This window comes from Clinocottus analis, unplaced genomic scaffold (genome assembly GCF_023055335.1).
Source record: "Clinocottus analis isolate CAN_PGR_092001 unplaced genomic scaffold, fCliAna1.0.p SCAF_10, whole genome shotgun sequence".
Taxonomy (NCBI): domain Eukaryota; kingdom Metazoa; phylum Chordata; class Actinopteri; order Perciformes; family Cottidae; genus Clinocottus; species Clinocottus analis.
The window spans coordinates 2,354,290-2,367,868 of record NW_027175821.1 but is presented as its reverse complement, the minus strand read 5'-3'; the positions used below and the strand labels follow the sequence as shown (position 1 = coordinate 2,367,868).

Below are 13,579 nucleotides of genomic sequence, written 5' to 3'. Positions count from 1 at the left end.
ACACTATCTGACGTGACCCCTCCCCTGCAGAGTGTCCTGCGGGCTCCTTCGGGTACGGCTGCCAGCAGCTGTGTGAGTGCATGAACAACGGAACCTGCGACTACGTGACGGGAACCTGCTACTGCAGCGCCGGCTTCAAGGGCATCCGCTGTGACCAGGGTGAGAGCGGGACGAGGGTTTACCTACTTAACTACTTACTTACTTACCTACTTACTTAAATACTTATTTACTTACCTACTTACTTAACAACTTACTTACTTACTTACTTACTTATCTACTTACTTACTTATCTACTTACTTACTAATCTACATACTTACTTAACTACTTACTCACTTAACTACTTACTTACTCACTAACCTACTTACTTAACTACTTACGTACTTAACTACTTACTTACTTACTTATCTACTGACTTACTTACCTACTTAACTACTTACTTACTTACTAATTTACTTATTTTCTTACTAACTTACTTATTTTCTTACTAACTTATTTACATACTGACTTAACTACTTACTTACTTACTTACTTACTTATCTACTTACTTACTTACTTAACTACTTACTTACTTACTAACTTACTTGTCGACCCACTTACTTCTTAGTTGCTTATGTACTTAAGTATTTAATTAATTAATGAATTAATTAATCCCTAACTTTTACAGGATGTACTGGTAATCTGTTTACATCTTTTTTTAACGTACCAGTTACCTTCTTCTTCGTATTCCAGCAACGTAACGCTCCATTAAAATGAGAGGTTTTCTAAAGGGACCCTGGCGCTCAGAGACACCACCCCTTCAGTCCACAGGGGGCGCCAGAGTCAACACAATGAAAGTTGCTCTCAGTAGCTTCAAGCTACAGAGTTCAGGTGCTCACCGGCTCCCCTTGTGTCCCTCAGCGGCCCTGAAGATGGAGGAGCTGAACCCCTACACCAAGATCAGCCCGGCTCTGGCCTCGGAGCGGCAGTCGGCCGGCGCCGTGCTGGGCATCGTGTTCCTGCTGCTGCTCATCATGGCCATGCTCGGCCTGGTGGTCTGGTTCCGCTACCGGCAGAGGGAGAAGGGCCACCAGGTGCCGAGCGTCACCTACACGCCGGCGCTGCACGTCAACTCCACCGACTACTCCCTCTCAGGTAAAAGAGGGTCTCCTAAGGGGGGGTCTGCTTCCTCCCCCAGGTGCAGACCGGACCGCAGGGACCACCTGGAACTTGTTGTGTGTTTGTTCTCTGCGGGGGGGAAAGTGCTCCTCGTGTGTCCGCCAGCAGGATGCACACGTTACGATTACAGATGTCCGTCCTCTTGTCTGATGAGTGACACTACGAGTCCGATGAGTGTGTTGTGTTAAAGTTGTGTGACGTTGCGGTGCAGCAGGGCTGCAGTGCACTGGCCTGCTCTCCTCTCCAGAGTCATCTCCCAGCAGCCTCGGCGGCTGCTTCTCCAACCCGAGCTACCGGACTCTGGCGCCCTGTAGCCACGCCCACTACGCCAAGCCGGTCAAGAGGGGCGTGGCCAAGGTGAGTTCAAGGACCTCCTGCTCACCTGGGTCAATTTACTACTTTGTACTACAGCAGCATTTATACATACAAGTAAGCACATATTTTTCAGCAATGTTCTTTATCGATGTTCTTCAGCGAGTGCTTTCTCACAGGTTCTCTGTGTGATTTCCAGGTGAAGAGGAAGAAGCGGCACAGGAACAGCGCTCCGGAGTGGGGAGCCTACTGTAACCTCAGTGACCTGGGTTTGTTCGTCAATTTCAAAAGATTGTTTTACGCGTCGAGAGAGTCTCAGTGTGTTCAATCAGTTCAAATTCATAAAATAGGTCTTTGGCTTGTAAACAGACACTTTTTTTTCTAGACTGTGGCAATATATGTGGCCGCAGAATCCAAATATAACATGTTAATGGATAACTTCCCATATTTTTTAGAGCAACAATGGCACAAAAAAAGGAACAATTGATCTATAATTAATCTCTTAAACATTTTAACACAAAACAATACATAACTAAAAAGAGAGCGAATAGTTTGTTTTTATTACATGTTCATCATAATTCAGACTTTCTGGACAAAATGATGACTCCAACGGGATCAAAATGTTGTTTGTTTGTCCCTCGGGGGTAATAGGAAGGGGCGGGGCTTTCTCAGGTGATGACTTCCTGTCTCTCTGGTTTCCGTGCAGGCGTTTACTGCATCGACCGGCGCTTCAGCTACAACGTGGAGCCGCGATACAGAGGTACAGTGAGCGGGTGGACCGACCTCACGTGACCTCATCCACCTCCGACCCCTCGGCCAATCCTCTCGCTCCGACAGTCCCCGCCCCTTCCTCCCTTCTCGGCCAATGAATGCCCCTCCTGCATTTTGACCCTCAACGCTGCAGTTTTTAAAACCTTCAAATTATGTTTGACTAGAATCTCACATGTGAGATCAAATATGAGAGACGATAATAATATTATTATTATTATTATTAATAATAATAATATATATAATAAACAGTTCTTCTAGACTCAAAGGTTTATAAATGCCCCGCGTCCTTGAATGCACAACTTGTCATTGATTTTGTTGACGTTGAACCAACTTGTTTGTGTCTCTGCAGGATGAACCCGACTCTCCTCTGTGTGTATTCTCTCCTCCTCTGCTTCGACCCCATCACTCCCAAACTTATGTGTGTGTGTGTGTGTGTGTGTGTGTGTGTGTGTGTGTGTGTGTCGGGGTTACTTGCTTATGAATCCTGCACTGAAACCTTTGTTGTTTTCCAGCGAAGCATTAATGATTCTGACATGTATGTTTTTCCTGCAGGAACAGTGTTCTTTATTTGCACAACAAATGCAGATTAATCCGCCGCTAAAAGTAGTCCCCGACTAATGCAATGTTTCGCTCTGTTTGTTGTATTTAAAACTTCAGCTGTTCTTTTAGGGAAACGGAGACTCTTCAGAGTCAAAACATCGAGTTTTGTGAGAAAGTTTCATCAATTTGTTTCTGATGTTTGATAACCTTTCACAAGGAAGCGGAAAAGGGAATTTCACTACATGTTTGCTCATGGAAATTTGGTTAAAAGTCATGAAAATTTGGTTAAGTCATTGAAATTTGGTGAAAAGTCGTGTAGGCCCACTGGTCACACTGTATGAACCTCGTCATGAGTTCGTTGACGGAGTCTCGTCTTCTCTTCCAGACTACATGAAGGGCTCTCTGTCCAGCACCTGCTCCCTGAACAGTGAGAACCCGTACGCCACCATCAACGACGCGCCGGCCGCCTGCAAACACTCCGAGAGCAGCTACGTGGAGATGAAGTCTCCGGCTCGCCGCGATCACATGACGCACTGCTGCGCCACCGCCGGCGCCACGGCCGCGCCCACCAAGAACATCTACGACATGGGTACGTCTGACATTCACCATTTATTTTACTTTAAGACTTTCTGTTTTCTGAAAATTAGGGATTTTAGAGAATAACATGTATTATCTCTACAGAAGCGATGCCCCTAGTGGACACCAGGAGAATAACATGTATTATCTCTGTAATACAGCAGCAATGCCCCTAGTGGACACCAAGAGAATAACATGTATTATCTCTACAGCAACAATGCCCCTAGTGGACACCAGGAGAATAACATGTATTATCTCTGTAATACAGCAGCGATGCCCCAAGTGGACACCAGGAGAATAACATGTATTATCTCTGTAATACAGCAGTGATGCCCCTAGTGGACACCAGGAGAATAACATGCATTTAGGACTCAATCTGGTGGAAAATAGTAAAAACTATAATTTAGAAGTCAGAACTACAGATTGAAAATTTGATATAATCTGGAGCTATAATTTTAGCTGTTTATTATAAATTGTTATAGGAGCTGAGGTTGAACTTAAAAAATAATTGAATTGCATTAAAACACAATAAAATAAAACTGTGAAAAGCAGAGAGTGAAATGATTCAGCTGTAATCTAAACCGACTGACGGACTGAAATCCCTCTCCTCCGTCTCCGCCAGAGCCGACCATCAGCATCGTGCAGGGCGCCGGCTGCGTACTGGTTCCCAGTTACCCTCAGAACCCGTACGACCTGCCCAGGAACAGCCACATCCCGAGCCACTACGACCTGCTGCCGATGCGCCCGAGCCCGTCCCACAGCCAGGGCCTGGCCCGGCACGGCCACAGCCCGCCGCCGCCCGGCAGCCCCACCAGCTCGCTGCTCTAGACGCCGAGTCCCCCAGAGACTGGACCGGACTCTGGACCAGTGCTCTCAGTGGGTCCAGAACCAGGACGCGCCTGTGAGAGAAGCTCGCAGCGCTGCGACTGATATCTTAATCGCCGTGTTATATCCGACCAATACTGCATATTTGTGTCGTATTGTGGACCTGTTGTTTGTTTGTCTCTGCGTCAGAAGAGACGACAAAACAAAGAGACTGGAACTGCCCATGTAAATGTCCGGGACCTGAAGAAGGGCACGATGTCTCCAGACTTGACCGCTGGGAAACTCTGGACTTCAAAGTGTCTCCGCTCAGAGCCACGCAGCCGTAGGACTCTGGTATTTTTTACACATTCACGTTTCTTATTTCCTGGTTTACATAAAGATGCCGACTGGGATCGAAGTTTTCTCTCTGAACATTTTATCTTTTTTCTATGTGACTTTGCCGTGCACTAGTATTTACGACGGCGGCGGCGGTTTCTTTCCTCCCGTTGTGTCGAGCTTCATCACGCGTGCATGCCAAAGATTGTCCAAGATATACTATCTAGCCAGGATTACCCTTAATGTGTCCTTTCAAACTGATCATTGTCATGTGACACGATGTCCTGCAACTAACGATTGCTCTCATTGTTATTGTTGCTCGTTCCTATCGATCAGCTTTTAAAGCTTCTTCAATTGTCCCAAAAACCTGATGAGCTTCAGTCGTGACGGGAAGAAAAGCCGCACGTTTAGATACATTGTTGCCCGAAAAAAATGTATGGAAAAAAAATGTAATCTGTGATGTATTTGTTGTTGGGGGTTTAAAAAGTGGAAGCTATAAAAAGGCAGATGGTTTCCTCTCTGATGATTTGTATCATCACTTCCAATTATGAACACTTAAAAAGCTCTTATTTACATTATTAGGTCCTAAAAGTTGTTGTTGAGTTGTTTCTCTTCTCTGTGATTTAGAAAAAGAAGCTTAGAGGCGGAGCTACAGAAAACCTCTTCTTCTTCTTCTCCTGTTTACCGGCGGATTGAAGCCATGTGTAGCCTCAGGAGCCGACTTGTAATCAAACTACATTGCAGCTGAGTTTATTTTCTCCAAACCAGTTGATCGGCATTTCATTTTGCGTCACAGTTAAACAGGAACATGTTTAATGAATTAATGTCTTTACAGAATCACTGACTTTCTGTTCCCAAACATAATGAAAACGTGTTTCTAATCTCATCGTGGTGACTGTTCCTCACATATGAAGCAGAGATGTTACTTTTCCACAGTAAAATGGTAAAAAAAAAAATACTGACTATTATATTTTGGCAAACAGCAATAACATGTTGACTGTTGACAATCAGATGCAAACGGCTTTGCTGTCCCATGTATTTGCATTACCTGTTTTTGTTCCTTCTTGCTCGTATGTCTTTTGATCCTTATAATGGTTTCAGCTTCAGTAGATGTGTCGCGTGCTGGTCTTTTTCGTTTTTAAGCCCTAAACTCAATAAAGTTGTTGTAGCTCAGGGGAGTGGTGTCATGTCTCGGTACGCAGCCGCCGCACGATCATGAATATCGTCTGTTTTTAAACAACCGGGGTCGTCAGAATTGGAGATATACAATAGCATGTCGTCTGTATGAAAGCGGACATTATGTTGAGTATAAATTAAATGTTGCCTGGACTAATTGCTTATTATTGACCCTTTTAAGAGCTGAAGAAGCCTATGATGTATAGAAGTCTATGCTTCATGTGTTAAAGCTGCATTCTCTCTCCTGACCACCAGGGGGCGACTCCTCTGGTTGTATAGAAGTCTATGCTTCATGTGTTGAAGCTGCATTCTCTCTCCTGACCACCAGGGGGCGACTCCTCTGGTTGTATAGAAGTCTATGCTTCATGTGCTAAACAAATGCATCTTTCATAAGGAAATGCGTTTCCATCTGTTCCTGTGAGGTACCTTTTTAAATGTTTTCTCCTCAAACGCAGCAAAGACTTTGTGTTTTAAAGTGTAGGAAGCATCAGAGTGTTCTTGGTGTTCTCTCTTCAGCTCTAAAGAAAAGACGTTGTCGCCTCCTTGTGGCCGAGAAGCGCCAACAGCCGAGCTGAATGACTTCAATCCACTCAGGAAACAGTTGACGTTCAGCTAAAATACATTTTTGTTGGAAAAGTCCCAAAATAACGAGGGACTGCTCCAGTTCTACAGAGAACACGACCAATTGATCCTTTACGATCAATAGAATCCCTGATTGAAATTCAAACAGCAGTTTGTGGCATGAATTGCCTCTGGTACAACTTTATCTATTTTCAGTGTTAAAATTCAATATTAATTGACTTTTTCTTTCTTTCAAATGCAAATTAATGAGACGCAATCTGTCCGAGGACATTATCGCCACTTTCCCTTTTTAATTAGCACCCAATTACAAAAGTATTTTCCAGGAAATCAGAGTGAGATAGATAAAGCCTTGACCGCTAATTAATGAGGACCAGAGTGACCCTTAAAGGCCACCGTATCGTGAAATGAGCCTCGAGCCTTTAAGGATATGAATCAGATTCAGCGTCTGACGCAGGCGACACTTTCCCTTTAACAACAAACATATAGAATAAAAGATCACAACAACATTCAGTACAATTAAAGTGTTTTTTCTAAGAAACGTGCAAAGGTTTTTTTTAAATTTGGATGTTTATGACCTGCTGTTTTTGCAACGGTCTGTAAATATAATCTAAATGTGCTCAATGAACATCACGCTGTACTTAAGACTTGAAACTAGAGATTGAGACATGAACTCATGTTTACAATGTTTACTGAGGGAATACATCAGGAGAGAAGTAGAGTCATTCATATAGACTTCTATACAACCAGAGGAGTCACCCACTGGTGGTCAAGAGAGAGAATGCAGCTTTAACACATGAAGCATAGACTTCTATACAACCAGAAGAGTCTGAGAGGGGCTGAAATAAATTACTACATATTAAAGTGACAGGCGAGCTCATATAAAGGTTTATGACTGGTGCGCTTTATTAAGATGAACTGATAACTTAAGATATAGACACAATTGTACAATTTATCAACCTGTACAAAACATAAAAGCATTCATTTTTAACCCTCTCTCACATTTTACTTCTTCGGAGCCGTTGAAATGTCATAATTTCACTCTGAACACGTTTACACTGGAATTACAGTCAGTTATAGAGTTCAATATAGTAAAAAAGAAATAATACACGTCTTAAAAAATAAAAAAAAAAAAACACAAGAATGGAGGTTCATGAAACGGGATCAGAAATCATATTTCTAGACGAGGAGATCGTCCACATATTGCGAAGCCAAGTGAGTCTGGAGAGGCTCGGCTGGCGGCGCCGTCTGTTCCAAGGAGAAAAAAGAAAACGCCATTGGCGCCGCCAGCCAGTTCGCAGACTCAACAGTTAGCTTGTCATGCCAGCTAGCCTAGCTTAGCATAGCCTAGCCCTCAGCAGGTTTTCACGGGACAGTAAATGTTTCGCTACATAAGGCGATACGACACGGAGTTGCAGTCGTAGACAGAAAAAAAAGCCATGCGTTGAAGTCAAGAGGCAGCTCGGTGTACGTAGGCGGAACGTGAGGACCGGGGGCACGGGAACCCCGTCCGTACCCCGCTATGAGGGGCGGGGGTGGTGGAGGGGCTGCTTTGTTTGAACGGGAGGTCCGACGGCGAGTGAACGACACCGGACGTTGGCAACAATGTGGCCGAGACGCGACTCCTCCGGTCCGAACCCTTTGAGAAAGGAGGAGTCGAGGAAAAGGTGTTTGGGACGCGGCCACGCTGAATCCTAAAAACAAGAAAGCGCGATGAACTACTGAGGGGGTTCGGTGCCGGACTTCCTCTCGGGGCGTCTCCTCGCTACAGGTCTGTGGTCACATGCGAAGCATTAATGTGCATCGTGGGTACAACTCGACATCCGTGTTACACTCTCGCTGCGATTTTTAATTCCTTCATTTGCTGCAGACGTGCACGAAGAAAAACACAAACGCCGGGTGCTTGTTTAGTTTCTGCATAGTTGTAGTCAAATATGGACGAGCGTGCATCTCCAAACTGAACGAACTGAATAATAAAAAGATTTTTTTATTTTAAAAAAGGTCCTACGTTTCAGCTACGCGGCGCTCGATACAATCCACGTGGTTTTTCATTCTCCAAAAACAGTACATTGCACTAAAGAGGGGGAGACGGAGCCTAATATGACAGAGCTTGTGTATGTATGTATGTATATATATACACACACACACACACATATATATGGGAGTACACTTCGATGTGCTTTAAAGTCTACCTCGTAGTAGATTTTATGAGACGAGAGAAAGCGAGAGATCATAAAAATGTGGAAAAATCAGCATAAAGTATGAAGAAAACAACTAATCACATTCATATATTAAGACATTTTGTGACACGTCAGCGCATCTACAGTAAGGAACTCTAAAGTGATATGAAATGCTGTCCTGCAGGAGCCGGACGACAGAGGGGCTCTGCTTGGGGGACTTCTTATACTGGGTTGAGGGGGAGGAGTTTGGGAGGGTGGGGGAGGAGTCTGGGGGGATTTACAGACGGGTGCAGAGTCCGGGGTCAAAGCCTCGGGGCTCCTCGCCACACGGTACGGCCGAGGAGGCAGTCTATTTTTCTGAGGTGGGCGGGGCTTGAAGGAGCTGTGAGGGGCGGGGCTAGGAAAAGGGGCGGGGCTAGATGTTCTGACAGCACTGCATCTTTGGTTTGTTCTCGGTGGGCTGCACCTGGATGTTGACCACGTTGTTGCTCGGAGACATGTCGCTCTCCTGGCGCTCCGACATCTGCTTCTGGGAGACGATGCGGTAGATCTCTAAAAAAGTTTATAGTTTAGATATTATTCATATTATTATTACGAATTAAATCACAAATCAAGATCGTCATCCAGAACTTTCTGAAAACTTTTTAAATGCCGCTGGAACTACTTTCTGTTCAACTGATTATTGATATTTTTTCCACATAAACCAAATGTCACGTAATCATAAGGAATAAGGTCTCCATTGATGAATAAAAGGATATAAATATATATTGTGTACATATTTGTTTCTTCCTTAAAACTGAGATTTTTTCATTTGAAAGCAATAGATTATGTTTCAGTCCTGTAGTATTTTATATTTTATAATGAATATCAGATAAAAGCATTCAAAACTATATTTTTGTTGAATTATTAAAACTTTTTAACATTCAGCTTATTATTTTTCTTATTAATTTTGAGGGTCACATTCAGCTGGAAATGAACTGGAAATGCATCTCTCAGTGAAATATTAATATCTGCAGGAGTTTAAAGTGGAGAACCTGCTCCAAGAATATTATTATTATTAACATTATTTGGATAAACGTACAGAGGAACCAAGTAGACACTTGTAGTTTAAAGATGTAATGTATTTTTGTAATATTCTAATGTATTTACAAGATGATCATTACATCATTGACAGCATGAACAAATATTTACTTCCATGGAAAATAAAAATTAAACTGTTCAGAATTAAACTTTCATTTTGATGACCAACGAGACTAAAGATGACTTTAAAGCAGGAAATGACATCATCGCTCAAATAGTTCACCGATTAAAAACCATATTTTAAAGTTTAGGGATCAAGCAAGGAGGTGAAGTTAAATTAGTTTTTAGATGCTTTAGAAACAGAAAGTGTTAAAAATCTCCATTACAGTAAATACTTAGCAGCCAAATCTCGAAGTTCACAGGATGTTTTACCTTTTTGTTTTTCTACCAGACTTTAAACACGTCACAGAGTTCGTATGAAGATAATAAAGTAGTTCATGAACATGAGACACGAGTCGTAATCCCTCCTCGTCACAGTAGAGCTGCTTTCTGGCGCATCGACAAATCTTGAGAGGTCACACCTGAACTCATAACTCAGCTCAGCAGCTGCTGCTCGGTGGAACACGGCTGGACGGAGAACACGCGAACCAAGGACACGCCAAGGTCACGCCAAGGACGCTCGTCCATTCTGAGAGGCTTGACTTCAACCCACTACTTTCAACCTCAAAGGCTCCAATTACAGGATTTACAGAATTTCAAAATAAAAGTGCTGCAGATTACAGGAGCAACGATACAAATACAAACTCCACTTTCGTGTAAAGTAGTGTCTGTGTAGTATAGTGCGTGTGTTTGTGTGTCTATCTTTTTTTTTACTGGGTGTCACTTTGCTCGTTGGGGGTCAAGTACCTGTCAGGATGGTCTGGAAGGCCGTCTCCACGTTGGTGGAGTCCAGAGCCGACGTCTCCAGAAAAGACAAACCGTTCTTCTCTGAAAGGACAGAAGGTAAATAAATAGGAAACATTCCTCAGATAGCGGCTCAGTTTGACCTCGAACCAGCCGCCGCTACAGAGATAACATTCTTGTGGTGCGTTCAGGCTCTGCTCAGTGAACACGAGTACTGGCTGAAGCTAAATGATAAGGTTCTCGTGACGCGTTCAGGCTCTATTCAGTGACTTTCACAACACTTATTTTTGTTTTTCAATTACTTTTCCATGCCTCGACATCACCATTTTAAAATTTCCATGTCTTTTTCAGGTTTTCCATGACCGTATTGACCGTGATAAGATTAAAAGGAAAGGCGGTCGGTCTCACCGGCGAAGGCCCGCGCCTCGTCGGTGGGCACGGCCCGCAGGTGGCGCAGGTCGCTCTTGTTGCCGACCAGCATGATGACGATGTTGCTGTCGGCGTGGTCCCGCAGCTCCTTCAGCCAGCGCTCCACGTTTTCGTACGTTAGATGCTTGGCGATGTCGTAGACGAGGAGCGCGCCCACCGCGCCGCGGTAGTACCTGCGGAGAGGCGATGGAGAGCGCTGTGGTCATGGAAACATGGAATTCAGTTTAAAATAAAAAATAAAAAACTTAGATCAAGAGATCGGAACTGTGATTTCTGTAAAGCAACGTTAGCTGAACGTACAGAAGTTCACTTTAGTTACATGATGATGCGTTCAGGCGCCACTCAGTAAAAATGAGAACTGGCTGAAGGTAAACAATAACATCAGCGTGGTGCGTTCAGGCTCTGCTCAGTGAACATGAGTGATGACTGAAGGTAAATGATAATGCTCTCATGATGCATTCAGGCTCCGCTCAGTGAACATGAGTGATGACTGAAGGTAAATGATAATGCTCTCATGATGCATTCAGGCTCCGCTCAGTAAACATGAGTAATGACTGAAGGTAAATGATAATGCTCTCATGATGCATTCAGGCTCCGCTCAGTGAACATGAGTGATGACTGAAGGTAAATGATAATGCTCTCATGATGCATTCAGGCTCCGCTCAGTGAACATGAGTGATGACTGAAGGTAAATGATAATGCTCTCATGATGCATTCAGGCTCCGCTCAGTGAAGATGAGTGATGACTGAAGGTAAATGATAATGCTCTCATGATGTGTTCAGGCTCCGCTCAGTGAAGATGAGTACTGGCTGAAGGTAAATGTTGACTTTTAACAAACAGTTTTACAGGCAAAGAACCGTAGCAGAAAAGAGAGCCGCTCAGCGTTCTTTGGAGACGGGGGCATCGAACCGCCGTACTCACGCCGACGTGATGGCCCGGTAGCGCTCCTGGCCGGCCGTGTCCCAGATCTGGGCCTTCACCGTCTTGCCATCCACTTGGATGCTACGCGTGGCGAACTCCACCCCGATGGTGCTCTTGCTCTCCAGGTTGAACTCGTTGCGGGTGAAGCGGGACAGCAGGTTACTCTTCCCCACGCCCGAGTCCCCGATGAGGACCACTGGGGGGCAGCAGAGAGAGAGAGGTGGGTTACACACACGAATGAGGACCAGGAGTTACACCCACGACATAGGAGGACCGGGAGTTACACACACCACATACGGGGACCTGGAGTTACACACGCACAAGAGACATGAGGACACACACACACGCACACACAGGATTAAACACACAACATATAAGGACAGAGACACACTCTTTTTAGGACTGTTTAGAATGTTTTCTCAATGAATAGGTCTATAAAATAGGCAGAAATGATGACAAATAATAACACAACAAGCGATATTAACCGGTACCGTGTAATAACGGGTTAACGGGTAACGTAAGGAGAGAACGGGTAACGTGAGGTGGAGTAACGGGTTAACCGGTAACGTGAGGTGAGGTAACGGGTTAACCGGTAACGTGAGGTGAGGTAACGGGTTAACCGGTAACGTGAGGTGTGTCCGCACCCACTGATTAGCGAGCTAGCGCCAGCTAACCGCTCACGTTAACCGTCTTTGCTCTACTGGTAAACCACCGTAACGTCGCGGGTCGCGACTCATTTCCCGCCCGCGGATTGTTGCGAGGCGAATAAATGGCTCTCGCGCGTTAACGTTCCTCAGAAAGGCTTCGCGAGGAGACAAAAGGTGGACGGGAGGCTAAAGCTAAGCTGGCAGGTAACCAGTCAGGGCCCGTCGGACAGCGACCGGGAAACCCCCTTTGTCTTTACCTTTGAACAGGTAATCATACTCGTCGTCTCTGGTGCCCATCGTCTCAGCGGGAAGTCCGAGGTTTGGGGAGTTGTTAATGAAAGGGAGGCGATCTGCTGTGTTTCTCTCTTCCAACGGGAATCTGTTTGGGAGCCGCACTTCCGGGTTGTCTTCTTCTTCTTCTGCTCCTTCTATTCCGGCAGCACACAGAGAGAACTCTGCCATCTAGTGGGCAGGATGTGGAGCTGTATATAATATAATTTATTATATTATTTCTCTTATATTCTTATATTATTTCATATATATACACATCAACATAAATATATATGTATATATATACATATATATATATATAATTATGTATACATGCATGCATTTATGTTGATGTATAAATAATATATATATATATATTATATATATTATATATGTATATATACATATATATACATATATATACATACATACATATATATATTGCATAAATATATATATATATATAAGACATACTATGAGAATATAAGTAATAAATAATATAATACACTATTATATAATGTTTTATATATTTATGTGTTTATGTTGATTTATATAAGGACTAATATATATATTATATATATACATACACACACACACACACACACACACACACACACACATATATATATATATATATATATATATATATATATATATATATATATATATATATATATATATATATATATATATATATATATATATATTGACATACATACATATGTATGTCCATAAATCATAAATAAATCCAGTCAAAATATAAAAAGGTAAATATGAGCTCAAGATGAAAAGCCTCTCGCTGGGTGATGATTTATTTTTATTTTTGTCTAAATTTAAAGATGTCAAAATATTCAACCATCTACAATCACTACAATACTACTACAACAACTACTATGAGTAAACTTTTTTGTAATTTTGTTTATTACGAAACATTTAAGATTGAAAGGAAACTTTTGTA

General features: G+C 43.2%; 2 protein-coding genes across 3 annotated transcripts in view; one reads left to right on the top strand and one right to left on the bottom strand.

Moving 5' to 3' along the window:
• LOC137788827 (multiple epidermal growth factor-like domains protein 11) overlaps positions 1-5,631 on the top strand; it is a 50,497-nt gene extending 44,866 nt beyond the window's left edge. Inside the window, exons 18-24 of one of the 2 annotated variants that reach the window (XM_068581965.1) lie at positions 31-159; positions 899-1,132; positions 1,368-1,513; positions 1,668-1,737; positions 2,175-2,228; positions 3,165-3,368; positions 3,978-5,631. In XM_068581965.1, coding sequence (XP_068438066.1) covers positions 31-159; positions 899-1,132; positions 1,368-1,513; positions 1,668-1,737; positions 2,175-2,228; positions 3,165-3,368; positions 3,978-4,183 — 1,043 coding nt within the window. In that variant the 3' untranslated portion in view covers positions 4,184-5,631. The remainder of the gene's footprint in view (positions 1-30; positions 160-898; positions 1,133-1,367; positions 1,514-1,667; positions 1,738-2,174; positions 2,229-3,164; positions 3,369-3,977) is intronic. The other variant, XM_068581949.1, reaches the window with a different exon arrangement.
• Positions 5,632-7,132: 1,501 nt separating this feature from the next.
• Positions 7,133-12,760, bottom strand: rab11a (RAB11a, member RAS oncogene family). Its single transcript, XM_068582158.1, has 5 exons — positions 12,609-12,760; positions 11,705-11,900; positions 10,762-10,955; positions 10,357-10,437; positions 7,133-8,982 (listed from the first exon to the last, which is right to left on the bottom strand). The coding sequence occupies exons 1-5, from the start codon at positions 12,646-12,648 to the stop codon at positions 8,846-8,848; spliced, it is 648 nt and encodes a 215-aa protein (XP_068438259.1). The 5' UTR covers positions 12,649-12,760; the 3' UTR covers positions 7,133-8,845.
• Between the last annotated feature and the right edge of the window lie 819 nt (positions 12,761-13,579).